The following is a 26,370-nucleotide window of genomic DNA, read 5'->3' on the forward strand; positions in this document are numbered from 1 at the left end:
TAGGAGTGGATTTCCCCCAGACACTATTAGTGTGGATTCTGTCTAGCCTCAACTTATGGTCTGTAGTCTTTTCAGCCTTGTTAATGAAGGTGATAACACTCTCCTTGAATACATCAATTGAGCAATATTTTTAAATGTTTTTAAATATTTTTAAACATCTTTGGGCCATTTTCATTTATCAAAATAGCATGTGAATTTTTCCCTTGCAGTAATTGGTAAGGTACAAGAAATAGGCACGTACATCCATGTACACAAAGGCTAACCGAGGTCACTGATCTGCTACTGAGGGCGAGCTCTCTCCCTAGACTGATGCACTCTCAGGTTCCTGCCAAGCTCGAGCTATGGTAGTATGCTACTCTGATTCCTCTGGCATGGATAAAATCATAGAGCAAATGGCCTGAGGGAAGGGCAGAGCCTTGGCCCAGAGCAGGGCCATGAGGCACCGCTGCCAGGAGAAATCTTTGGCCAATCCCATTCAGGAAACGGCTTGGTGCCCCTGGCTCAGCTGCAAGCATCTGGCTCAAGATGCTTTTCCTTTGGCTTGTTTGGGAACACAGTGATCTGAGAGACACTGAGTCAGCCAAGTGAGGGTGCCCTGCAGGGCGTGCGTTACAGGGAGCTGCCCCATGACAGGGAAATTTTGGTCCAGACACAGTGACGTCCTCCTCCTTCTGGAAGAAGATCTTACATATGTCCTCAACTTGAGGAATGAAAGATTCAGATAAGGGCTTCTCATGGCTTCACATGTTCTGGGGGACATGTGCCCACTGAAAATAGCAACCTAAATTTCTCTATCAAACCCCTACCCTTTAGTGCATGCAAAACGTGGCCAGGGCCACTACATGTGACTATCATCCTGGTCTAGGAATGGGTGAAGGATGATACTGCCCTGCCTCTGTCACCTGGAGAGGTGTCACACAATAAAACCTCTTTGTGCCTTGGGTTTCTCCTTTGTGGAGTCAGGCTGGATGGGGTATTGGGAGAACCACACAATGGACAAGGTAAGGGTCTCGGGCCCTGGTAAGTTACAGCAGGGGGCTACACATGCTGCTTGACCTTGAGGAGAGGACTATTTCATTAATCAAATATGAAAACAGATAGGAACTGTGTTTTAGAAAAATAAACGATGGCTCTATTTGGTCTATGGTGGATGTTATTTTTGCTAACGGGTGCTACATGCCAGTTTTCCACAATTGCTCCATCATGTCCCTTCAAATTCTTTTTCTTGGACAATATCATCTTTGTGAAATGTTTTACTGGGTCCAAACATCAACTATAATATCCATTTTAAAAAATCCAATTTACTAGCATGAGGTGGTATGGTGGGAAGAGGACCTGATGGTGGGAAGTGAACAGCCACACAGAAGCTCCATTCCTGCCACCAGCACACTAAGTGGCTCTCACGGTGGAAACTGCCCTTGGAGGGGTAGAGTTATAGACCCGAGATGAATCCTAAATGGACAGAGTCAAAACTGTGTTTGACTTAGGCCACTTGCTTGGATCTCACACGCAATAATGATTGTAGAAAGTAACTGGACACTTTACCATGAGTGAACTTTAGGCTTTGCTAAAGGAACCACCCGTTCTGGATCTTGTGCCCCCACTGCTCCACCACCTGGGAGAAGCGGGGACCTCAAATGAGCCAGTGGAGGTCCCGACGTGGCCCTGAGCTTCCCTGCCCTCCAAGCACATTCTCAGGTCCTTTCAATGAGAAAACATTTCACCACCTTTAAACACTCCATGATAATTGACTAAACATTATGTATGTGCGGATTATTATTTTTTCTTTTTTTTTAGACAGAGTCCCACTTTGTCACCCTTGGTAGAGTGCTATGGCATCACAGCTCAGAGCAACCTCCGACTCCTGGGCTCAAGTGATCCTCCTGCCTTAGCCCCCCAAGTAGCTTGGACTATAGGTGCCTGCCACATGCCTGACTAGTTTTTAAAGACAGGGTCTTGCTCTTGCTCAGGCTGGTGTTGAACTTCTGGCCGCAAGCAATCCACCTGTCTCAGCCTCCCAGAGTGCTAGGATTATAGGTGTGAGCCACCGTGCCTGGCCCTGGATTATTAATTAAGTTTCTCCAGATCAGCAATACCAATCAAAAGATGCCACCAATGTGTCCCAATGCACTGGACTGGGCAGGCCTCGGGGAAACAGACACAACCATTATTTGATCCAAGATAAGTGAAAGGTCTACCCAAAATAATTCAAAGACAAAAAAGAACATGAAATTAAGGATTTTCTTAATTTGACTTGCTGTAGAAAAAGTCACATGTGTGGCAACAAACAAACAACTTGGTCAGTTACTCTCCCACACGGCCCCCTGCTGGCTGGAACACAAAGTGCTAGGCTATACCCTGGCTTGCATTTCCACACACTGTAAGCAAAGAAATAGAAAGAAGCCACACTGGAAGAGAAATGTTGCCAAATTATAACCTCCTAGTTAGGAAAATAGGGAATGGGGAAAAAAGAAGAATGAGATGGCTGATCTCCACGGATCTCTGGCTCCAGCCCTCGTTAGGGGCACAGCAGAACTGAGAAAACAATCTTTTCCTAGCACGTCGTATCCTGCCCACCGAACCAAAGCTGTCATGTTTCTTCACCCTGGGTCCCCTTAATTGCAGACACTGAAATGCAACTACCTGGGAAAACTGTTTTGAGTGGCTAATATGTTTCCATAATGAGATTTTTTTGGATGTTACAAAAGACAAATTACGATGTCAGAAAAGCATTTTTAAAATAGTGAGCCAAAACCAAAAATTCTTACCTTCCAGATGATATTGGATGTTTCAGTTCTACTGATCTGTATCTGAAATATCATTTTTAATTCCTCCTTATAAGGAAGGTTGTGGACAGTCCATTGTAAATGCAAACGCTGCTGTGTAGAATTGACAGAAACTTTAAGTGCCTTAGGAGTCAATGGTAAATGTTCAGTCAAGACTGAAAAAGACCAAAACAAGGAATGAAACAACATTTAACAGGAGTGTGGTTGATAGCCACAGCTAATTCAACTGTATCATCATCGGTCAGCTTTAGAAAACATCGCTCATATGGCATCTTTGAATCAAACACTTTGAATAGCTGGAAGGGAAATTAGAAATCACTTAACAGACAAGACCTAAACAAATGAAATGACTTGCTTAGCAATACACAGCAAGTGTATAAGTTGAAAAACAGATAAATAGAACTACAGATAATCCTTTATTAAATAATCTCACTGGTTTAGAAGTTTATAACAACCCTGAAAAAAAAAAGGACTTTTTTTTGCCATAAATTTCATATTTCTGGAAATCAAAAATTAAAGTTTTATTTTGCAAGTCAATATTTTGTAGTCTATTATAAAAGGATATAAAGTAAGAACACATTCTGACTCTAGATGCAATCACAGATCTTAATCTGAAATTAAAATACCTGTAGCAAGAATCTGCTGAACTCTTTGAATGAGAGTAGCAACATACCAGGCACTCAGGGTAAAGTGAAGTAATTGTGGCAAGGTTCCCAGAAAAAGAAGGAACTGGTGGGAGGGACGCAATAAACTCACACAAAACGAGAGATTGAAAGTGCAGAGGACTTTGTGGTGTGATGGAGTCTGTGAAAGGTTGGGAATTCAAAATGAGATTTGCTGCAGGCAGTCCCCTTGCAAAGCAGCCCGTATCTCTCAGGCTACCTTGAAACCACCAGGGGCATCGCTGCCAACGGCCTGCACACAGAGGTGTAAGCAGATACATCTGCCACCTGACATGGCCATTCCCAAAAAAATTGCTCCGAAGGGCGGACCAGACACCGGTGTCAGTGCCCAAGATTGAGAATACACAGAGTGTCACTGATTTGCTCACTTTAACCAGAAAATGGTTAATTTTGTGTTATATCAAGTTCACCTCAATTTTAAATATATATGATCACGATAAAAAGTTCAAATAACACATAAGTTGATGGAGTTCCCACAATCCTACTAACTCAAGTTTTACTTCATTGTCAAATTTAAATCACATATGCTTTTCTTAAATTTTTGTATACACTTTTTAAAAATCATGATGGACTATGTACCCCATTTGATGGTTTTTAAAGTACACACTATTTTTTGAAAGCCAACAAGAAAGAAAGAAAACTAAAATGTTAACTGTCATTATTGCTGGTGGTGGGGTTGAGTGATTTTAATTTTCTCTTTTATACTTTTCTGTATTTTGTAAATGTCTGAAACATGTACTTGTTTCAGAATCACATCATAGTTTGTATTTTAGAAGAAGAACTCCTTTAAGGTACCTGGTTCACTCCACTGCAGTGAAACTTCAGGATGTGCAATTCCTCCAGTGATTTGAAGCCCTGTTTGGAATACCGAGAGAAGCTTGCAGGAAAAAATCTGCTTCTGTGTTTGGGTCCCTGGAGAACAGTGATTTTCAACTGGTGTGCTGAGGCACACTGCTGGGCCAGGAGAGGATCTTAGGTATGCCTCAAAATTTTTAAAAGCCCATTAATTAAATTATTTTTGAAAGAAGTTCAAAGCACAAAAGAAAAAAAAGTTCCTTTTTCTTACTCTTTTTATCGATCAACACAATTTAAGTATGCTGTGATGTTTAACTATAGATGCAAGTGTGCTATGAGATTAAAAGGTTGAAAAACGTGCTGTAGACTGTGAGCAAAACAAGGTTGAAACTAAGTCTTACTCAGCCCAGGGAAAGCAAGACTAAGAATGAGCCAGCTCCAGGACAGATCATTGGTGACTGGCTTCTGAATGAATGAGTCAACTACATGTCAAAACTTTATTTCTGGAAGGTTGAGAAAGCTTCCATATGTTGCTTAGGCAAAAAAAGAACTCCTGTATTAACAAATGTTATTAGTGAGGGTTGAATGACTCAGGTGACATCAGTCAGAAATAATCTGGTCAAAAGCAATCTATGACTTCCTTGGGCAGTAGTGGGAAATACCAAAGTAAAGTCAGAGAGATCAAAGGCACCGTAATTACTAAGTCCAAGCCTTTTATCATTCAGAAGAGGAAGCTGAGGTTAAAAAAAAAAAGGGAAGTGACTTTGCCATGGTCACACAGCCAGACCAGAACCCAGGGCTCCTGGCTGTCCATCAGGGTCTCCTTTCCTTTCGCTGGAGTGTGGCCGAGAAGGTCAGGTTTGGGATGAGTCTCTTTTCCCACTTCCCCAACCGTTTCTCAGACTGTCCCTGTTCCCACTTGAGGAAATAAAGCACAGCCCACTCAGAAGATGGGATCCTGTGCAGCAATTAAACCAAACGTTGAAGAACATTTAATATCAAAGAAAAAGTATTCATCATATGTTGTATTGTTTTAAGTAAAAAAATGTTCTGAGTGTAATTTAACTTTTGTTTTAAAACACACCACATATTTGCATCTCTGTTTCTGCCTGCGTGTACGTCCACACAACAGACATGGAAAATGCTACAGAAACATACGCTCTCTGGTGATGGAAGTAAGTGCCCAGGGGTAACTGAAGAGCATCACTGGTCACGAGAAATTACTCCAGGTTACTTGACATTGATTCTCAGATATGAACCTGGCTTAGGGACTGAGTGGTAAGCCAACTGTCTGAGCAGGAGTTTAATGTACAGAGGCAAAAATTGAATTAAGAAATCCAAATAGTACAGAGGAGGACAAAGACAGGATTATTTACCAAAGAAGGGATTTTTGGCAGAGAAGGGATATTAGCAAAAAAGGGATTTTTGCTGGAAGCAGAGAACTGACTGGGAAATGCATGTCTGCTCTAAACAAAGGAAGTAGAGAAAACAAAGAGTAAGAGTGCAGGGTGGGATCAGGAGGCCTCCCCAGAGTGAGGGGCTGGGCTGACAAGTTAACTGCCTGGGATTTCCTAGAGAGCAGGCTGGGGCGGTGGGTCTGGCTGCCTGGACATTCGTAGCAGGTGGCCCACTCAGCCTAGTCCACTGCACTTAAATTTTAGCAACTGAGATAGATTGTGCAAGAGGATCCCATACTACAAATAAGAACTCCTTATTTCCACCTTTCAGCTTCAGATTATGGAAGAAACTAACAAACTGTGATTTTTAAGAAGCAGCATCTTCCCATGTGCCCTGGACCTAAAATAAATGCACTCAGACCTAAACAAGGTCACACGGAGAATTGAACTATTTATCAGGACAGCATCTCCTTGTTTTTCCAAGTATCTTTTTATGGAGTTTTAAGAGAAGATGAGAAATTCTACACATATCCCTGGCAAACACCATGGTCTTGAATCCAGGCACAGGAGCTGTGGGTGTACTTAGTAACAGCATCCACAGGCACGCTCTGCTACAAAGGATGTACAGCACAGAACGAGTACAGGAAGAGAAAAGAGCAAAGCTTTATTAAATATGCATGAAAGTAATGAAAACTGATGAACCAGTAGATACTCCCAAGTTTAAGAACCTACTTCTAAATAGGCTCAAAGTACTATCAAAATATTCGTAAACATTTTGGAAGTGTTGCATTCCAATTGTCCTTATTTATTAATACAAAGTTGATTTATCTCAAAACACCCTCCCTTGGGGAGTGGCTAAGTGACAAATATTATTTCTTTACTTATAAATAGTATTTTGGTACTTAGCAAAGACTTGAGAGAGTAGAAACTCATAACTTTTTGTTGCTTTCATTCATATTTTATAAGCTAATAGCTCTTAAAGAATGTAGATAGATGGACATCAGAACTTGTCCTAATCTAGCAGCCAATACTGTTGTATCTCACATCTGTCCCCAGCAGACTACTCTGGCCATGTCCTGGTGACACAGACTGGTCAGTTCCGTAGGGTGAGGTGTGCACACAACTGCCCGCAGTGACCAGGCGCCGGCCAGGAAGTCAGGGGCACAGGGGGCTTATTAAAATGAGCCTTCAAGACGAAGGAAGCCAAGACTAAGGCAGTCGCTGCCTTGAGAAACTGACAAATCTCCTCATTAACTCCAAGTAATTCCCAAGAAAAAAGGAAGTGTTTAACTTTTTCCTCCAAAGCACCCACCACTTCATTTGTGCCCCGCATGATGTTTTCTCTTTTACGTTCCTTCCACCTCTTACCTTCAGCCTGACAAGCCCTCATGGACAGCAGCGTGAAGAGGCATGCTGTCTGGAAGACGGCAAGGAGTGCCATAGGTTCCAGTTTCCTGAAAAAGACAAATTGCAAAGAAGGAAAGTTTTATTTAATTTTAACTGTATCAGGTTTCTTGAAGACAGTCATGGTAGACGATGGCATAAAAGGCTCCCATTCTTCTCCCCTCCCTGCAGCCATGTCCATGTCACAGGAATCGTCCCAGGACAGGAGGAGTGTATTTGTGGCTTCTCTGGTGCACAAGCGAGGCATGAGTGATAGTGTGCCAGTCAGGAGACGAGACTCAAGGCATCTGTGTTTCTGCTTACTCTCTTGTGTTTCCACCTTCCACATGAAAAGTGCATTTCTAGGCTGCCCCTCTGGAACCAGGAGGAAAATGGCCAACCCATGACACAGAGCCAATCCCCTTGGTAACGCCAGCTGAGGCCAGCCTGGGTCAGCCAGCAGCTGGTGGACCCCCAGCCAAGAGCAGCTGACCCCAGGTGTGGGAGCGACAGATGCTGACTTCTGTGTGCCACTGAGGCTTGCTGGCAATCAACAACTGATCAGCCAATTCATTCAACCAAGCAAAGGGCTGGTAAAGAAAGGTTAAAGAGTTGAACATGAACAATAAACTCAGATTAGAAAAAGAATAAATACCATAGTCTTAAAAGAGCTAAATGTAAATTAATTCCTCAGGGTGAGGGGGAGCGCCTCCATTCCTCCCTCATTAAAATTTAACCTAGGAACAGTCAGCATATTCTCCCAGGAGACAGTTTTTCATTGTTCCAAATAATTTCCGCTCTTCCTTGTCTTAGAAAAGAGCTGTAAACTGCAGGCCAAAGAGTTTCACTGAATCATCAGGTACTCGAGCAGTACGACCATCTGAGGGCATAAAGAACAAGCCTGGATGACCTCAAGCGGGCTAATATGTTCTTAATTGAACAATAAACGTATTAGTCAGGGGAAGCAGTGAATTTTACTTTTCTGCTTCAAACTCTGACTCAGCAGAGGGCGGCAATGGGACCATTCACTCCAAGGCGATGTTTGTTTCTGTCCAGCCACCTGGATTTCATCAAAACCTAGAAATTCAGTGAACCAGATCGTCAAGTATCTCTATCCACACCCTCTATTTCTGTTTTACAATAATGCCAATGGCATGCTGGATAATACTGTAGACTCTTCCAGTTTTGCCATGATAACATTTTTGGGACGTGCCTTTTTGAACAGTGCCCATTCCCTTGACATTTATATCACCCTTCTTGTAGATTCACATGTATGTGGCCAAAGGAACAACTCCATGTGCTCTTAGAGGTCTACAGAACATATATTGAGAGCCTCTCCTCTTTCTCTTTGTGTTCATCATTTTGGCAAATTGCTAGAAGAGGCCAAAAGGCAGCCTTATGACTTCGACAGAGACTCGAAGAACATAGAGAAAGGACACCTCTTCAATAAACGGTGCTGGGAAAACTAGACATCCATATGCAGAAGAATGAAACTAAACCTCTACCTCTCACCATTAACATAAAATTAACATAAAATGGATTATAGACAGGAGACATAAAACAATAAAATTACTAGAAGAAAACTTGGGAAAAATGCTTCAGAACATTCCCTCGGCAAAGATTTTAGGGCTATGACATCAAAAAAATCAGCAACAAAGACAAAAATAGACAAATTAAACTACTACATTAAACTAAAAAGCTACTAGACAGCAAAGAAAACAATAAATAAAGAGACAACTTATAAAATGAAATATTTGCAAACTATTCATCCTCCAAGGGACCAATATCTAGAGTTTACAAGGAACTCCAAGTCAACAGCAAATAAAACAAATAATCTCATTAAAAAGGGAAGAATCCAAACATATGTTTCCCAAAAGAAGACACACAAATAGCTAATAAGCATATGAAAAAACGCTCAACACAGTAATCATCAGGGAAGTGCAAATCAGAAACATAATTAGAATGGTCAGTAACCCTAGTTAGAATGGCTATTACAAAAAAGACAAAAAATAACAAATGCTGGTGAGGATGTATAGAAAGGGAACTCTTATACACTGTTGGAAGGAATGTGATTTAGTACAGCCATTATGAAAACAGTACGGAGGTTTCTCAAAAGTATAAAAATGGAACTATCATGGAGTCAGCAGTCCCCTACCGGGTATTCATGCAAAAGAATGAACTTGGGTATACCAAAGAGACACCTGCACCCTCATGTTCACCGCAGCACTATTCACAATAGTAAAGATAGGGGATTAACCTAAAAGTCCATCAACAGAAGAACGGATCAAGAAAATGTGATATATACGCACAGTCGAACACCATTCAGCCACAAAAATAATACAATCTTGTCATTTGCAGTATCACAGATGGAACTAGAGGTCATGATGTTAAGTGAAATTATCCAGGCACAGAAAGACAAATATTATACATTCTCACTCACCTGTGGGAGCTAAAAGAGTGCCCAGAGGTAGAAGGTAGAATTACAGGTCCCAGAGGCGGGAAGGGTGGGGCAGGGTTGAAGAGAGGCTGCTTAATGGATACAAAAATGCAGTTTAAGGGTGGGAGAATAAGTGTGACTGTTCAGTGGCACAGTAAGGCGGCTACAGTTAGCAACAGCAGTACAGCAGGTATTTCAAAATAGCTCGGAGAGGTCTCTGTAGCACCTTAGCAACAGCAGAATAGCGTATATTCGGAGAGGTCTCTCTCACCTTTTCTCTTCCATGAGAGGGACCACCGCCAACTGTCTTTGGAAGTGTCTCTAAACTTGCCCTTTGTTCTTTGTAAATAAAATTTCCCTTTATTACGCTGAAAAAACAAACAAACAAAAATCCCCAAACAGCTAGAAGAGATTTGCAATACTCCCAATGCAAAGTAATGATAAATGTTGAAGATGATAAACATCATAAATATCCTGATTTGATCTTTATACATGATATGTATCAAATAGCATATCACATTTACCTCATAAACGTATATAACTCTTACGTATCAATCATACAAAATTTTAAAAAGATAGTTGGAAGAGAGGATTTTACATGTTATCACAAAGAAAGGACACGTTTTAAGTTACATGGATACACTACCCTCCCTGATTTGATCAGTATACAATGTATACCTAAGAGATGTGCACTATTATATATCAATTACAAAAAAGTAAAAGTTAACTAAAAGCCTTCAAATATGTTCCTATTCCAACTGAATATCAAAGCCAGGGGAAAACCAAGCCAATAGGAAACAGTTTCTACTCACAACCAAGAGGAAGTCAAGGAGAAATACCCAGAGCGGAGTGTCCGACACTGTGTAATTTCAAACATCGCTGCTGTTCCGCAGCGCTGGTATCTCATCCTCTCACGTCAGCATCTCCTGAGGAACGCAAGGGTCCCCTGACAGGAGATCTCATCTCATAGATTTAAAACCAGGTGATGCAGAGGGTGACCTGTGTGCTGGCAAACGTTTTCTTGATGAAATGACAATTTAAATTGTTTTCAGAAATTTGAAGTTTTCTTAGTAAATCAGATATTTTACATGTAACAAGTTAACAAATCACAGGGGCAGAAAAACTTAAACAACTAAAAATGAGCAGCCACATGCCACATAAGAGTGAGATGAAATGAGAGAGTAAAAGTTGTCACGCAACACAGGGAGGAGGAAAATGTGGGTATTTACGAGAGACGCGTTTGTATGGCTGGGGTAGCACTTTGAGACTCATCAGGATAGTCTTGTCTGGAATTCCTTCCCATCCCACTGCTGTCCCACAAGTCAGCTGTGACTCCCAGGAGGTGAACATCAGGTGTGCTCCTCTGTCTGTCATTAGATCTGACACGCCCTGTTCCACACATGTGGGGGCGGGTGGCAAGCGTGACACAGCAGCCACTGCCTGCCCGGGAGCAAAGGGACTGTCATTCCCAGTGTTACTTAACAACGGCACCTCCACGGTTTCAGGTCCCTGGCCACCTAAGGATCCTGGGCAGAAGGACCCAGCTGTTACACAAACACCTTCTGGTAAAATCTACAAAGTTTATCAAAACTTGTAAATACATTTCTCTGATTAAGGATGATGAGTTTTTTTTCAAAACTACTTTGAGATATCACCTAACCCCAGTAAGAGTAGCCCACATAACAAAATCCCCAAACCAGAGATGTTGGCGTGGATGTGGAGAAAAGGGCACACTTCTACACTGCTGGTGGGAATGCACACTAATACGTTCCTTCTGAAAGGATGTTTAGAGAATACTTAGAAATCTAAAAATAGACCTGCCATTCGATCCTATAATTCCTTTACTAGGTTTATACCCAAAAGACCAAAAATCACAATATAACAAAGACATCTGTACCAGAATGTTTATTGCAGCCCAATTCATAATTGCTAAGTCATGGAAGAAGCCCAAGTGCCCATCGACCCACGAATGGACTAGCAAATTGTGGTACATGTATACCATGGAATATTACACAGCCTTAAAGAAAAATGGAGACTTTACCTCTTTCATGTTTACATGGATGGAGCTGGAACATATTCTTCTTAGTAAAGTATCTCAAGAATGGAAGAAAAAGTATCCAATGTACTCAGCCCTACTATGAAGCTAAAGTATAGCTTTCACATGAAGGCTTAAACCCAACTATAGCACAAGACTATGAGGAAAGGGCCAAGAAATGGGGAATGGAGGGGGGAGGTTTTAGTGGAGGGAGGGTAATGGGTGGGGCCACACCTATGGTGCATCTTAGAATGGGTACAGGAGAAACTTACTAAAGGCAGAATACAAATGTCTACATAAAAACTTACTAAAGGCAGAATACAAATGTCTACATACAGTAACTAAGAAAATGCCATGAAGGCTACGTTGAACAGTTTGATGAGAATATTTCAGATTGTATATGAAACCAGCACATTGTACCCCTTGATTGCACTAACGTACACAGCTATGATTTAATAATAAAAATAAATAAATAAAAACAAACAAAAAAATAAAGACACAATGTGAGGGTGTTCAGCACACCCCCCAGGTAAAGGGCTTGACTACAACTTGAACCTTACCTTAGGACTGAAAACAATGTAACCTAAACCTTTGTACCCTCATATTAATCTGAAATAAAAGAAAAAAAACTCGTAAACACAAGTCAGTAGCCTGAAGACCATCCCAGAGACCCCTGTGGAGCCCTCTTTGGGAAATGCCTCACGGACAGTTGTTACGCCTGGCGCTGTGTGGAAAACACAGACACCAACGACTCCAGTCAGCTGCCTCCAAGCCCCCTGTGGTCCTGACTCCACACCTGCGCATGAAGCCTCCTCGTGTTACGCTGTTCCCAGAGTGCTGACTGCGCCCTATGGGACGCTGACTAACACAGTGACAGACCTGGAGGTGACAGAGCACACTCTGCAGACCATGAGCTGGGGGAGCACGTGGCAAAGTCAAGGGATAATAAGGGGCAGGTGTGGCAGAGTGGAGGCAGCCAGCAGGCAGCACCAGAAGACGTGGTGGCGGGCACAGAGGCGACCCTGCGGGAGGACCAGGAAACACGGGCCGCGGGGGCAGAGGCGACCCTGCGGGAGGACCAGGAAACACGGGCCGCGGGGGCAGAGGTGACCTTGCGGGAGGACCAGGAAACACGGGCCGCGGGGGCAGAGGCGACCCTGCGGGAGGACCAGGAAACACAGGCCGCGGGGGCAGAGGCGACCCTGTAAGAGGACCAGGAAACACAGGCCGCGGGGGCAGAGGTGACCCTGCGAGAGGACCAGGAAACACGGGCAGTGGGCACAGAGGTGACCCTGCGAGAGGACCAGGAAACACGGGCAATGGGCACAGAGGTGACCCTGTGAGAGCACCAAAATACACTCCACCAGAAAAACCTTTCCTGCCTCATCCACATTACTTTGGCTTTCCCCCAAATCTGTTCCTTTTAGTCTATTTTTCAGAGCTCCATCGTTTCCAGCCACACGAGGCACCACCGGTGTGCAGGCCTGAGTCTTATTTCCCATTCTCTGCCACTGTCCCAGAACTCAGTTCCCACCCAGTAAATATTTGGTGGATGAATTAAAATTGGTACCAGTTTTCTCTCTTCTTTGCTTTTAGTCTTATTTTATGAAAACAGATTCCTTTTCAGGCCTTCCCTCTTTTACTGGTGTTCCCAAATATTACTTAATTCAGTGTCTCACATTGACATTCCTTCTCCGGGGGAAAATGGGAAAGAGAGAAAACCTGCCCGCTCACTTTGTAGAACTTCAGATTTAAATCTCGTCTCTCTGCAACACATCATTCTCAGCCGAGGTGCCTTAGAGATCACTCAGCAGAAATACCAAAGGCATCATAAAACAGTACTTTAAAATGGGTATGAATAACAAAGAAATTTGCACCAGAATGTTTATTGCAGCCCAATTCATAATTGCTAAGTCATGGAAGAAGCCCAAGTGCCCATCAACCCATGAATGGATCAATAAATTGTGGTACATGTACACTATGGAATATTATGCAGCCTTAAAAAAGATGGAGACTTTACCTCTTACATGTTTACATGGATGGAGCTGGAACATATTCTTCTCAGCAAAGTATCTCAGGAATGGAAGAAAAGTATCCAATGTACTCAGCCCTACTACAAAACCAACTTATAGCTTTCATGTGAAAGCTATAACCCAATTATAGCCCAAGAATATGGGGAAAGGGAAGGGAAGGGAGGGGAGGATGAGTGAAGGGAGGTAATTGGTGGGAACACAACTACGGTGCGTTTCACAAGGGTACATGCTAAATTTACTAAGTGTAGAATATAAATGTCTTAACACAATAAGAAAATGCAGTGAAGGCTATGTTAACCAGTTTGATGAAAATATTTCAAATGATATATAAAACCAGCACATTGTACCCCATAATTGCATTAATGTACACAGCTATGATTTAATAAAAAAAAAAAAAAACTGTGGGGCAGGAATAAACTATGAGAAGATGCCCATAAAAAAAAAACAATTGGGTATGAGTCTGCCCTTCCTCACCAGCACTTCTTGTACTATCAGCAACGACATATTTATTCCCGGAAAATTTCTTCACAAATAATCCCCATAAGAAGTAGCATGATAACAGTCATTTGCTTCCCAAGAACGTGGGTGTGTTGCAAATTCCTTCAAAACTGGCTTGGCAACTTGATGATGTCACATGTAAATGCTGTTTTAAAGAAGCAGCTGTTCCCGGAGGATTCCTGTATGTGGGTGTGTGAGTTCATAAAAGAGTTCCATGCAGCAGTACAGAGAGTTGCCTGCCACTGCCAGGACGTTCTCCAGAATCTTCTGTTTCTGTTACCTTTCTTTCTTTTTTTCTGCAGTTTTTGGCCAGGGCTGGGTTTGAACACGCCACCTCCAGCATATGGGGCTGCCGCCCTACTCCGTTGAGCCACAGGTGCCACCCAGTTACCTTTATTTCTTTTTTTAAAGAGCACTATTATTTATATTTGAAGATGGCCTCTGCCCTTACACCGAGGATTGTTTACCTACCAGCTTTGGCTCTGCTCCAATTCCCTTCCTCTTCAAGGTTCACAGCCAGAGCTACCCCACAGAAGCTTCTAGCGCTTCTCCCCCAGCCCCACCCTTCTAAACCACCCAGTGGATAACAGTTGAGTGTTTCTACCACTTTTGTAAGGTAAACCCTGATCTAGAGGATTAGATTAGCTCATGCACAACTGACTTTTTTTTAAAGCAATGAAAGATTTCAGTAATTTGTGACATTTAGCTAGGATTAAAGCTGAGTGTCTAAGTCAGTGGTTCTCAACCTTCCTAATGCCGTGGCCCTTTAATACAGTTTCTGTGGGTCGTGGCCCACAGGTTGAGAACTGCTGGTCTAAGTGGTAAGGAAGCCAAAGAAGGAAATGGAAAACCTGAATTCAGGGACTCTTCTAGATCCAAAAAGTATGTAGGAATTTAGTACAGCATATGTTCGAGGTGACACTTTAAATCATTTGAAAGAACATACATTATTCCTCCAAACGGCACTGGAACAACAGCCAGTGGGAAAAGGAGGGTGTAGCAGTTAAAGACACAGACTGTGACGCGAGACTGCCTAGGGTCAAATCCCTAGTCCGGTCCATGACTGCACAGCTAAAGACGAGTTATTTAACCCCTCGAGTTTTCAATTTCCTTTTCGGTAAAATGAGGAGAATAAAAGAATGTACTTCCTAACACAGGCATCAGGAATAAATGGGATTCTGAGAATACAGACGGTAAGTCCAGTTAATGTTAATGCTACTGCCTCACTGCCTTCAGCAGAAAAAATTCCACATAAACGAAATTAAACCCTCCCAAGAGCTAAAATAAAACATGGGTGAGTATTGGTGTAATCTCTGAGGCACGATATAAGCAAGAAAGACAAAGGGAGCTAGGCTGACGCCGTCAACATTTAAAAATGTTAGCGCTATAACCGGATGTAACAGTTTCAATATATATTGCAAAGAGCAACGATTCCTAATATATAAGGAGCTCTTAGAAATAAGTTTTTAAAAAAGGAAAACAACTCTATAGTAAAATGTGACTATGTAATTCATGAAAAGAAGGAAATACAAATACCCTAAAAAGAAAAACTGGGCAAGATCCCTAAGAATTAAAGACGCACAGGCCCGGCATGGTGGCTCATGCCTATAATCCTAGCACTTTGGGAGTATAGCTCCATGAGCTAGAAAATATTTTTATAGTGTTTTTTGGGTTTTTTTTTTTTTTGTAGTTCTCTTATGTTTTCAGTAAGATTTGCTGAGCAAAACTTTCTTTTTCTTTTGCACTGACATATTCCCTATTGAGTTTCTTTTCCAGAAACGGCAGATCCTCCTTGCAGCCACATGATTAACTACAGATCCTCACACCAGCTGTTTGTCCAGGGAAGAGAAGAGACACCCTACCACAGATTGTGCCCAAGAACATGCTGAGTGACCTACTCCCTGCAACCCACTTGCACACAAGGCTGAAAGAAGGACCAATATTAACCCCTAGGTTGTTATATTACTAAAATCCCCAACTGGGAAGGGACTTAGCCACCATTTTTTGTCCATGGGATGTACATACTAACACGACTCCTCCCTGCACTGGTGGGCCCTGCACCCCACCCAAACATGCCAGGACCCTCATTCCCCTTGTGCGTCATTCACTTAACCTATAGAAAAGCTCCCAACCCCTGGTGTCAGGGAGGCAGATTTAAGGTGGTCCATTCCTCCCCCCTCCCACTTGACACATCCTTTCTTCCTGTAATAAATCCTTTCTTCCTCAACAACCCTCATTGTCTCCGTAACTGGCTTTCTGTGCTGGAAGCAACGGAGCACCCCTCTTTTGGGCTCCTTAACGGAAGGACAAGGCAAGAAGCGTGCTTGAGGCCAGCAGTTCAAGACCAGCCTGAGTCTCTATAAAACACAGAAAAATTAGCTGGGTGTGTTGGTGTGTGCTTATACTCCCAGCTACTCAGAAGGCTCAGGCAGAAGGATCACTTGAGCCCAGGAGTTTGAGGTTGTGGTGAGCTGTGATGATGCCACTGCACTCTAGCCTGGACAACAAAGTGAGACTCTGTCTCAGAAAAAAAAACAAAAAGTCCTGCAAATTAAATCTGTAACTGTGTGTCTGTATATGTATGTAGTGTTCAATTGGCAAAGCTTAAAATGCTCTTAAGACCTCACACTGGCAAGAGTTAACAGAAATAAGGATTGTTACTCACTAATAATCAGAGAGTACAACTTTATAAAGGTCACTTTGGCCATATCTACGAATTTTATGGCATTTCCTTTGATCCAGACATAATTCGATTTCTGAAATGTTGCCCAGTTGATAGTATAAAGAGATAGATATTTAACAACTTTTCATTGTAGCATTGTGTGCGTTGAGAGAAAAGATTTAAAACAATCCAAAATTCCATCCCAAGGAACTAAAAAAATACAATTATTGTGCATTTCTACAAAGGACAACTTTGCAACTGTTAAAAAGAAGGAACTAGATCCATGTGTGGACCTGGAAGAATATTCCAAAATATTTGCTGAAAAAGCAAGTTTCAGACTAGTGTGTGCACAAGAACATCCCTGAAAGAGAAGTGTGGCTACCGTGCAGCTGTGCCACTCAGAGCTGCCTTCAGGAGAGCACAGATGACTGACAGCCTCCAGCCACTGCCCCTTGGGATCTCCAGCTCATTCACACCCAGGGGCTGCTTCTAGCCAGTGATTAAGAGAAGCCTTTTCACTTGACATGGGCTGTAATGGGCTACTTTGATCAGGAGCTACCGCTTGGCCCAGCCAAAACTTTCTCAGAATTGCACTGCAGCTGGAAGCCACTCCTTCCCACCTTCCCTTCCCCAACCTCTATCATAGGGGTCAGGCCTGCACAGGGTCTGGAGGGCCTCTCTGCCCACTCCTGCCCCCTTTCCCTGTATTGCTCTCAAGTGCTTTCCCCAGTTCAGTCTCTTCCGTGTCTATTTGTCTTGCTGTCTTCAACTTGAAAGATCTTAACTGGCCTCAAAAGACACACTCACCTCTGAGCCATTACACCATGCACGGCTGGGACAGAGGAGGGCGGCGGGCAGGATAAGAGAAACTGTGTATTAACTCCTTGCAAGTGATGTGATTCGACAGCGTAAAACATTCTTTAAAACGCGTGTGTGCATGTGTTCTATATAGATTGGGTTCCATCTAGTAGCAGTGCCAATCCCATCATTTCCATACCTCATACTTGAATCATATACCCCAACAGTATTAAACTAGTTGACAGTGTGTTATGATTCAAATACCACAGCTACTGAACAGACCTGGAATGGGTTAGTAATGTTTAGGTACTGGATTAGCCTAGGAAGGTGTTATGTGTTTCTGTACAAAAATGCAAGCACTTAGCTTTTGAGAGTATGCAGATACTTTAATAGTGTGTATTTTCCAAATACAAAAAGTAACCAGTATCTTGAGTAGAAAAGCACATTGCCATCCCTTCTAAAAGATGGGCACACTGAGGTGCATACGTTTATGAAGTTAACTTTTTCAAAATCCCCCATTAGGAAGACTGGTAGTAGAGAGAGCTGGCCAAGAGTTAACACAATGTGTTCAAAATTTACTCAGGAAAGGATAGTTTGTTGATCTAGACCAGGGGTCCTCAAACTATAGCCCGTGGGCCATATGCGGCCCACTAAGGACATTTATCCGGCAGCAGTGTTTTTGCCAACGCTGCCTGTCCTGCTGAGCAGTGGACTGTTCCCGGCCCGCAGAGGGCATGTGTGGAATGTGCGCCGCACTCTCCAACTCCCCTCCTCTCTGTCTCTCGACTCCTCCTCTCAGTCTCAGGACTAACTGATGCACACTTGCATCACTTGTTACGACCAGCAGTGACAAATATGGAACCGGACATTGACCATCTCATTAGCCAAAAGCAGGCCATTGGTTCCCATTGAAATACTGGTAAGTTTGTTGATTTAACTTTAGTTCTTCATTTTAAATATTGTATTTGTTCCTTTTTTTTAAATTCAAAATAAGATATGTGCAGTGTGCATAGGAATTTGTTCATAGTTTTTTTTTAAACTATAGTCCAGCCCTCCAACGTCTGAGGGACAGTGAACTGGCCCCCTGTTTAAAAAGTTTGAGGACCCCTGATCTAGACCATCTCAAAAGTAGGCTCACACACAAACAGGGGAACCTCACTGTCTATTTCCTAAGAGTTGTTTTTGTGCTATTAGTTTTCCAAGTGTTATTCGTGGCATACATTTTTCTATTTGCTAAACCACTTGCAATTGTGACTTTTCTTTCAGTTGACTTTAGATGTCATTCTCAGACTGGACGTACTTTACGTGACTATCTTCACCTTAAGTCAACAGTTTAAAATAATCCAGATAGTCAATTACCTCAATGATTTCAGATTTAAGAATAGAACTAGATGGTATACTTAGTGTTTTCACTAACCTTCCTTCTTTAAACACAAACATACAAACACACACACAGGAAGGAAGGAAAAAAGGGAGGGTAAAAGGGAAGAGGAAATGAAGAAAGGGAACCAGCACTAGCTCAATTCTTTAGCATATAATTTTAAAAGAAAGCAATTTATAAATATATCAAATACTTTGATCATAAATAGAAAATACTATCACTACCAACATAATTTGAAATAAGAGAAAAGCTATATCCTGAAAGTGTGGACAAAGGACCAACAGTATTGATACCACCTGGCAGCTTATCAGAAATGCAAAATCTCAGGCCATGCCACAGACTATTACATAAAAATTTGCATTTTTAAAAGATCCCCAGGTGATTCATATGCCCATTAAAGTTTAAGAAGCACTAGTATATTTAATATTATGTTAATATTACATTATTACTATATTTAATATTATTACATATTTTTGTCTCCTAGGATTCTATCAACAAATAAAAGAAACTATTTACTGGTTCCTACTACTAATAAGGCATTCTGCAACGCATAGAGAAATATATAAAGATAAATATGAAAATGATGCCAGCTAGCAGTATTAGATGCTAACTCTGTGAGGGGCTTTGCTCAGTGTCTTAATGTATTTATTAATTGAATCCTGACAGTAACACTATGAAAAGGATTCTACTATGGTTCCCATATGCAAGGGAGGAAATTAAGAATAAAAAAGGTTAAAAGTAACTTGTCCAAATTGACACATTAATCTGATGTGAAGCCATTAGTTGAAACCAGGTAAGCCACTCACCAAAGTCTGCATAGCGCAGCTTCCTCGGAGCGTGAAGCTCATACTAGAATGGACATTAAGATGTAAAAAAAAAATTGCTAACAATTAAAAGTCCAATAAAATCCTAAGAAAAACTATGATTTTGTTAAACTTGAGCTATTTTTAAAGAGAAAAATGTAGGAGAATCATTTGTATCTGGTGTTTTGGGAAATGCAAATCAAAACCACTCTACGATATCATCTAACCCCAGCAAGATTAGCCCACATCACTAAGTCCCCAAACACCAGATGCTGGTGTGGATGTGAAGAGAAGGGAACACTTCTATACTGCTGGTGGGATTGCAAACTAATACAGCCCTTTTGGAGAGAAGTATGGAGAATCCCCAAAGATCTAAATGTAGACCTTCCATTTAACCCTGCAATCCCATTACTAGGTATCTACCCAGAAGAACATAAATGATTTTACCACAAAGACATGTTTATTGCAGCTCAATTCATAATTGCCAAGTCGTGGAAGGAACGTAAGTGCCCATCAACCCATGAATGGATTAACAAACTGTGGTATAGGTGTACCATGGAATATTATGCAGCCATTAAAAAAGATGGAGACTTTACATCTTTTACATTTACCTTGATGGAGTTGAAATACATTCTTCTTAGTAAAGTATTGCAAGAATGGAAAGATAAATATCCAGTGTACTCCATACTAATGTGAAATTGATGTGTAAACAATTATATGTTCCTAAGAACAATGAAACACTCCTATAGTCCAGTTTGGGGGTAGAGGGAAGTGGTAGGGGGGAGAGGTGAGGATTTATAGCAGAAGGAGGGAAGGCATGAGGGGGATCTTACCTAACTGAGAGATTGTGAGGGTGTAAAACATGCCCCCTAGGTGAGGGGCTCTTTTACAACTGGAACTTTATCCTGGAAGTGAGAACAATGTAACCTAAGTATTGTACCTTCATATTAATTTGAATAAAGTTAAAAAAAAGAAAAAGCCAAGAGTGCATAATCACTCATAAAAAAAAAAAATGTTCGAGGGTCATCCTGAAAAAACATAAAAAAAAGAATCATTTGTAATAGTTTTCGAAAAAATACAAATATACACTACTAGATAGAAAAACACCATAAAAGTATATAGTATTTAATTCAGAGTAATATTGGGATAAGAAAAGAGTGGAAAAAAAAGAACAATGAACAGAATAGTCATGAAACAGACCTTATATATTTATTATAAAATAAATTTTATAATAATTTTATAATGGTTTTATTATAAAATAAATTCAACTTCAAAAGCATTGAAAAAAAAAGATTGACTACTAAATAGATAGTATTGGGTCAACTGCCTGCAACTTTAGAAAAAAATTGTTATATCTTTACCTTTTACCTTATTAAAAATCCGATGTTTTAAAGAAATAAATATAAAAACTAAAAGAAAAGAAAATAATTTTAAAAATAATTTTTAGGAGAAAAGATTGGCCCAAGTTAGATAAAACATAGAAATCTTGAGATTGCTGAGTTGATTCAACAATGTTTGGAACTTCTGTGCAGCAAAAAGACAGTTAAAAACAAAAAGCATTATGAAGAGATAAGCAAAACGTAGTATACACATACAATAGAATATTACTTAGCCTTAAAAATGAAGGAAATTCTGATCCTTACTACAACATGGATGAATCTTGAGGATATTACACTGAGATAAACCAGTCACAAAAAGACAAACGCTGTATCATTCCATTTATATGAGGTATCCAGAGTAGTCAACTTCAAAAAGAAAGGAGAAGGGCTGGGAGGAAATGGTAAGTTATTATTTAATGGGCATTGATGTTCAGTTTTGCAAATGAAAAGAGCACTCGATGGATGGTGGTAACAGCACAGTGTGAATGTGCTAAATACCACTGAGCTGAACACTAAAACATAGTTAAAATGGCAATTTTTTTTGTATTTTGTCACAATAAAAAATTGGGGAAAACAAGCATTATGCTAGAAGAAAAATATTTGCATTATATATAACAGAAAAAGATTAAGATCTAGAGTAGGTACAGAGCTTCTACAACTCAACAGAAAAATGAGTGAACGGTATGAACCAACTCCATAGAAAAATGAGCAAAGGAAAGGAACAGGTAATTCACAGAAGAACACAAATGATGCATAAATATATAGAGCTATTTAATTATAGTAGTAATCAACAAAATGCAAATTAAAATGTTATATTGAGTTTCACTCATTTTCCAGATTTGAAAGTTAAAAAGAACAGCTGGTCTACACCTCAAAGAGTTGCTGAGAGCTAAATTAATTGAATGTGGCTGGAAGGATCAATTGAAGGCACACTGTAAAGAGGTAATTAAAGAAAAAGGACTAGAACACGTTACTGTTGATGACTTAGTGGCTGAAATCACTCCAAAAGGCAGAGCCCTGGTACCTGACAGTGTAAAGAAGGAACTCCTACAAAGAATAAGAACATTCCTTGCTCAGCATGCCAGCCTTTAAGATTGAATTACATTGTGTTATTCTGTGATTTTATTTCTGAAAGTGAAACTTGCCATAAATTAGTCATCAGCTTCCCAGAAAAAAATCCTTTTTTGTATGATGGTATACAGTTTTCAGTAATGATATACATTGTATTGATTTTTTTCCCTAAATGTGTTATTTTAATAAATATCTCATGAATAAGTTTTGAAGTTTGCTTGAAAAAAAAAAAAAGAAGTATAAGGGGATGGATGGCACCTGTGGCTCAAAGGAGTAGGGCGCTGGCCCCTTATGCCGGAGGTGCTGGGTCCAAACACAGAACACAGTCCCAACCAAAAGCTGCAAAAAAAAAAGAAGGATAGGGGGAAACAGATTCTCATGCACCGAGTTTACAATAATACACGTGGGAGATGGGGTGGTACAATGTGAAGGGTTGACCTATCAAATAGAAAAATGGGCAAACCCCTAGACCAGCGGTTCTCAACCTGGGGGTTGCGACCCCTTTTAACAATGAAAATACACTGCGGCATCAGAAAGGTTGAGAACCACTGCCTTAGACTATCAGTCTCCCAGTATTCTATTCCACCAACATACTCACACTTGAGCACAATAATGGATATATGATCTTCCCTGACATTTCGATGTGCCAATGCTGAATAACTTTAACCTAAATGTCCACCAGTAAGGGAAAGGACAGATAAATTATATTCTATTTTACTTTGGAATAATATGTAACCATTAACAAAAGAGGTATGGAAAAAATCTCTAAGTCTTGGAAAGTGAAAAAGCAAGCTGCACAATGATTTGTAAGATCTCATTTACTTTTTTTTTTTTTTTTTGCAGTTTTTGGCTGTGGCTGGGTTTGAACCTGCCACCTCCGGCATATGGGGCCAGCACCCTACTCCTTTGAGCCACAGGCGCCGCCCTAGATCTCATTTACATATTTAAAAACACGTGTGTGTGTGTGTGTGTGTGTGTGTGTGTGTGTGTACCTATGATACAAATCTGTAGAAAAGAAAAAAATCTTGGAGTAGTATTTACCAAACTTAACCTCTCTTCTGAATGAGAGTAAGGTGGTGATGGGACTTCTACATTTCATTCCATGTACTTAATATTGTTTGAATGAGAATATGTTCAGTCATAACTTGTATTACTATTGTTATTGAGATAGAGTCTCACTCTGTTGCCTAAGCTAGAGTGTAGTGGTGTCACCATAGTTCACCACAAACCTCAAACTCCTGGTTCAAGCATTCCTCCCAAGTACCTGGGACTACAGGTGCATAACTACCATGCCCAGCTAATTTTTTCTATTTTTAGAGATGGGAGTCTTTACATTGCTCAGGCTTTTCCTAATTCCTGGCTTCAAGCAATCTTCCTGCCTTGGCCTCCAAAAGTGCTAGGATTATAGGTGTGGACTGCCATACCCAGCCGTAACTTGTATTATTTTTACAACATAAAAATAAGACACACTCTGGAGCAAATAATACTGAAGAACCAGTGGAACTAAAATGAAGAGGGAAGGAAGGCTGTGAGGACACGGCCGTTGGAATCGAGAATCTCACTTTACACAGCTACGAAGAAGCCTGCTTGGAGGAGGGATTTTCTCTAGCAAGGCCATGATATTTTTTTTGTTTTGTTTTGTTTTTTCCCATTTAACACACTTTTTGTTCTTAATCATGAAGGACATCCTCCCCCAGGGAAAGCAAGGCCAAGGCTCGCTGTTCCTGTAAGTGAGTGAGACAACATTCACCAAGTTTTCCTTCTACTGTAAGCCAACAAACGCCCCAGCCCAGTTCCACAAGGAAAACAAACTCTTTCCTTATGTCAAATACAGTAATCACTGATTCCTCTTACAAAACCTAATGGTCTTCCTGACTTGGTTCCTTTCTCAGGACAGAGGGGTTACAAAAGCTGTAGAGATCTGGAACACCCACTGCGTCCCTGTCCATGTTCCTGTTCTGCTCAGGTTAAAGAAAAGAGCAGAGGGAAGAAGGCCAAGTGTGTAAGAGGTCTTCTTCCCAGTGTGGTGCTGGAGTCCCTGCTGACCACCTCAAAGCTCCCTTTGGTAGAAGAGGCTTAGACACCTTTGCTGGGACAAAAGGAGGCAGAACGGGGGCCCAGATGTAAATTACAAGAAGACAGAAGAAGAAGAATTAACTCTGTCCAACAATAAAATGTTAGGAGGTGAGCTTCATGCCACTGGACGCATTCTAACGATACTGGATACTTCCAGGAGACACCAAACTGAGCACTCCCTGAAGATTCTCAACAGCTGTGACTAGAGTTCAGTGCTTTGAAAATACCCAGCACTGATGCTCAGACACAGCTGAGTTTGGGAGCTACCAGAGGCCACTCTGACCTTTGGGGACCCTTTAATCTTGTAGTCTCAGAATACATTTTAAAGCAGCTCAGGATAGAGATAAAGCAGAACAATAATGAAACTCCACCTCCAGCCAAGGCCCACTCGGAAAACGGTGCTAGAACTTGAGGTATGGCATAGTGGTTACGAGCAGACTCCAAAGCTGGAGCCTGATTCTGCTACCTGTCAGCTGTGTGACCATAGACAAGCTGTTAAACCTCTCTCTGGGCCTCAGTGATAAAATAAGAATGACAAAACTAGTACCTTCCTTATTGGTGAAGCCTAAATGAGCTACCATTATGTGAAATGCTTAGTCATAGTCTGTATTAAGTATGAGCCACCATTATTTTTTAGTTAAGAAACTGAGGCTGAGGCTCCACACCCATAGCTCAGTGATTAGGGCACCGGCCACATACACCAGGGCTGGCGGTTCGAACCCAGCCTGGGCCTGCCAAACAATGACAACTACAACAACAACAAAATACCCCGGCACTGTGGCTGGCGCCTGTAGTTCCAGCTACTTGGGAGACTGACGCAAGAGTCTCTTAAACCCAAGAGTTTGAGGTTGCAAAAAAAGAAACTGAGGTTGAGAGAACATAAGTAATTTGACCAAGTTAGTTTTAGATTTGGGAATGAGACCCAAATTTCTTTCTCCTTCTCCTTAAACTCTCCATTTAAAAGAGTGCCTTTTTAAATTAAATGTTCCACATTCGATTCTGTCTTCTCTGCCTACACACTTACAGACCCCCATATTTACCTCTCTGGGGTAGAATAGCTTGTTCAGGAAGTGATTTCCAGGCAGGCCTGTGAGCAAGCCCCTCTCCACAGCACCTAGCACTGTGCCTCCCGCCACGCACCGGCAGGACCGAAAGGTGGATGCGTGGGTGGGTGGACAGAGGGCAGGTTAAGGAGTAGCAGGAAAAACGTCGACCGCTGGCCTGGGCTCTGCTCTCAGGGCAGGCTCAGCTAGCCCTATGGCCTTGGACGAGTCACTGAACCCTCCATGCCTACGTTTCTAGTCTATAGTGTGGATTGGGGGAGGAGGGTACTTCCGTGCCTGTGGCTGGAGAAGGTAAGTGTCCATGACGGCGGAGTCACCAGGAATTCCTCATCCCACCTGTGCGTGAGCTCCTCCCACCTGCTCGTCTAAACAGCACAGGGTGGAGAGAGAGAGACACAGAGGCGCAGAGAAATGGCTCTGTCGGGGGGGGACTGAGGGTGGCAGGGGAAGAGGCCAAGCGCCGCGAGGAGCCCCACACCGAGTCCTGGGAGAGGCAAAAGCAGGTCACACAGGGATTTAATTCAACAACATTCCCCCACCACTTTAGAAAGAGGCGACGGACGGTGAACTTAGAAGCGCTCTACGAGCAACTAGTCTGTGATCGGTACCCACCGGGCGGGCGGGCCGGGGGCGAGGACCCCTCGGAGCGCCGGGTCTGTCGGCGCAGACGTGAGTCCCAGGGCTGGCGGTGCGGCTCCTCCCCGCTCCTCGCCGCGCTCGCCCGTGCGCACCGTCCCGGCGAGGGAGGCGCGCGGGGCGCGGGGGCGCAGGCCGCGCGCGGGCCGGCGACTCCTCGGACGGCGGGCCGGACGGCCGTGTGGACGTGCAGAGGCGGCCGGCCGGGCTATGAATCAGCCGCGGGGCGAGCGCCGAGGGCGGGAGTTACGGGAAGGCCGGGGGAGGGCAGAGGGCTGAGGGCTTTTGCAATTTCCCGTCTACCGCGCACTCTTGGCACTCCTGGGACCCACAGGAATTCCTCTCCTTCTGGCCCCGGGGTGGGTGTGGGAGAAACAGACGGGACCCCGAGGGAGGAGCGGCCCCGGGACCGAGGCTGGGCGGAGAGGCGGGGACCGGTGGGCAGAGGAAGTG

The 26,370-nt window shown here is 42.3% G+C and overlaps 1 protein-coding gene across 3 annotated transcripts in view; it reads right to left on the reverse strand.

Moving 5' to 3' along the window:
- The window catches only part of OSMR (oncostatin M receptor), a 61,847-nt gene extending 35,780 nt beyond the window's left edge, over positions 1-26,067 (reverse strand). The window contains exons 1-3 of one of the 3 annotated variants that reach the window (XM_053591888.1): positions 25,894-26,067; positions 7,030-7,115; positions 2,769-2,941 (exon numbers count right to left, since the gene is read on the reverse strand). In XM_053591888.1, coding sequence (XP_053447863.1) covers positions 2,769-2,941; positions 7,030-7,102 — 246 coding nt within the window. In that variant the 5' untranslated portion in view covers positions 7,103-7,115; positions 25,894-26,067. Of the gene's footprint in view, positions 1-2,768; positions 2,942-7,029; positions 7,116-25,257; positions 25,320-25,893 lie in introns of those variants that run through there. The other 2 variants (XM_053591897.1, XM_053591906.1) reach the window with 2 other exon arrangements.
- Between the last annotated feature and the right edge of the window lie 303 nt (positions 26,068-26,370).

This window comes from Nycticebus coucang, chromosome 1 (genome assembly GCF_027406575.1).
Source record: "Nycticebus coucang isolate mNycCou1 chromosome 1, mNycCou1.pri, whole genome shotgun sequence".
In the NCBI taxonomy this organism is placed as follows: domain Eukaryota; kingdom Metazoa; phylum Chordata; class Mammalia; order Primates; family Lorisidae; genus Nycticebus; species Nycticebus coucang.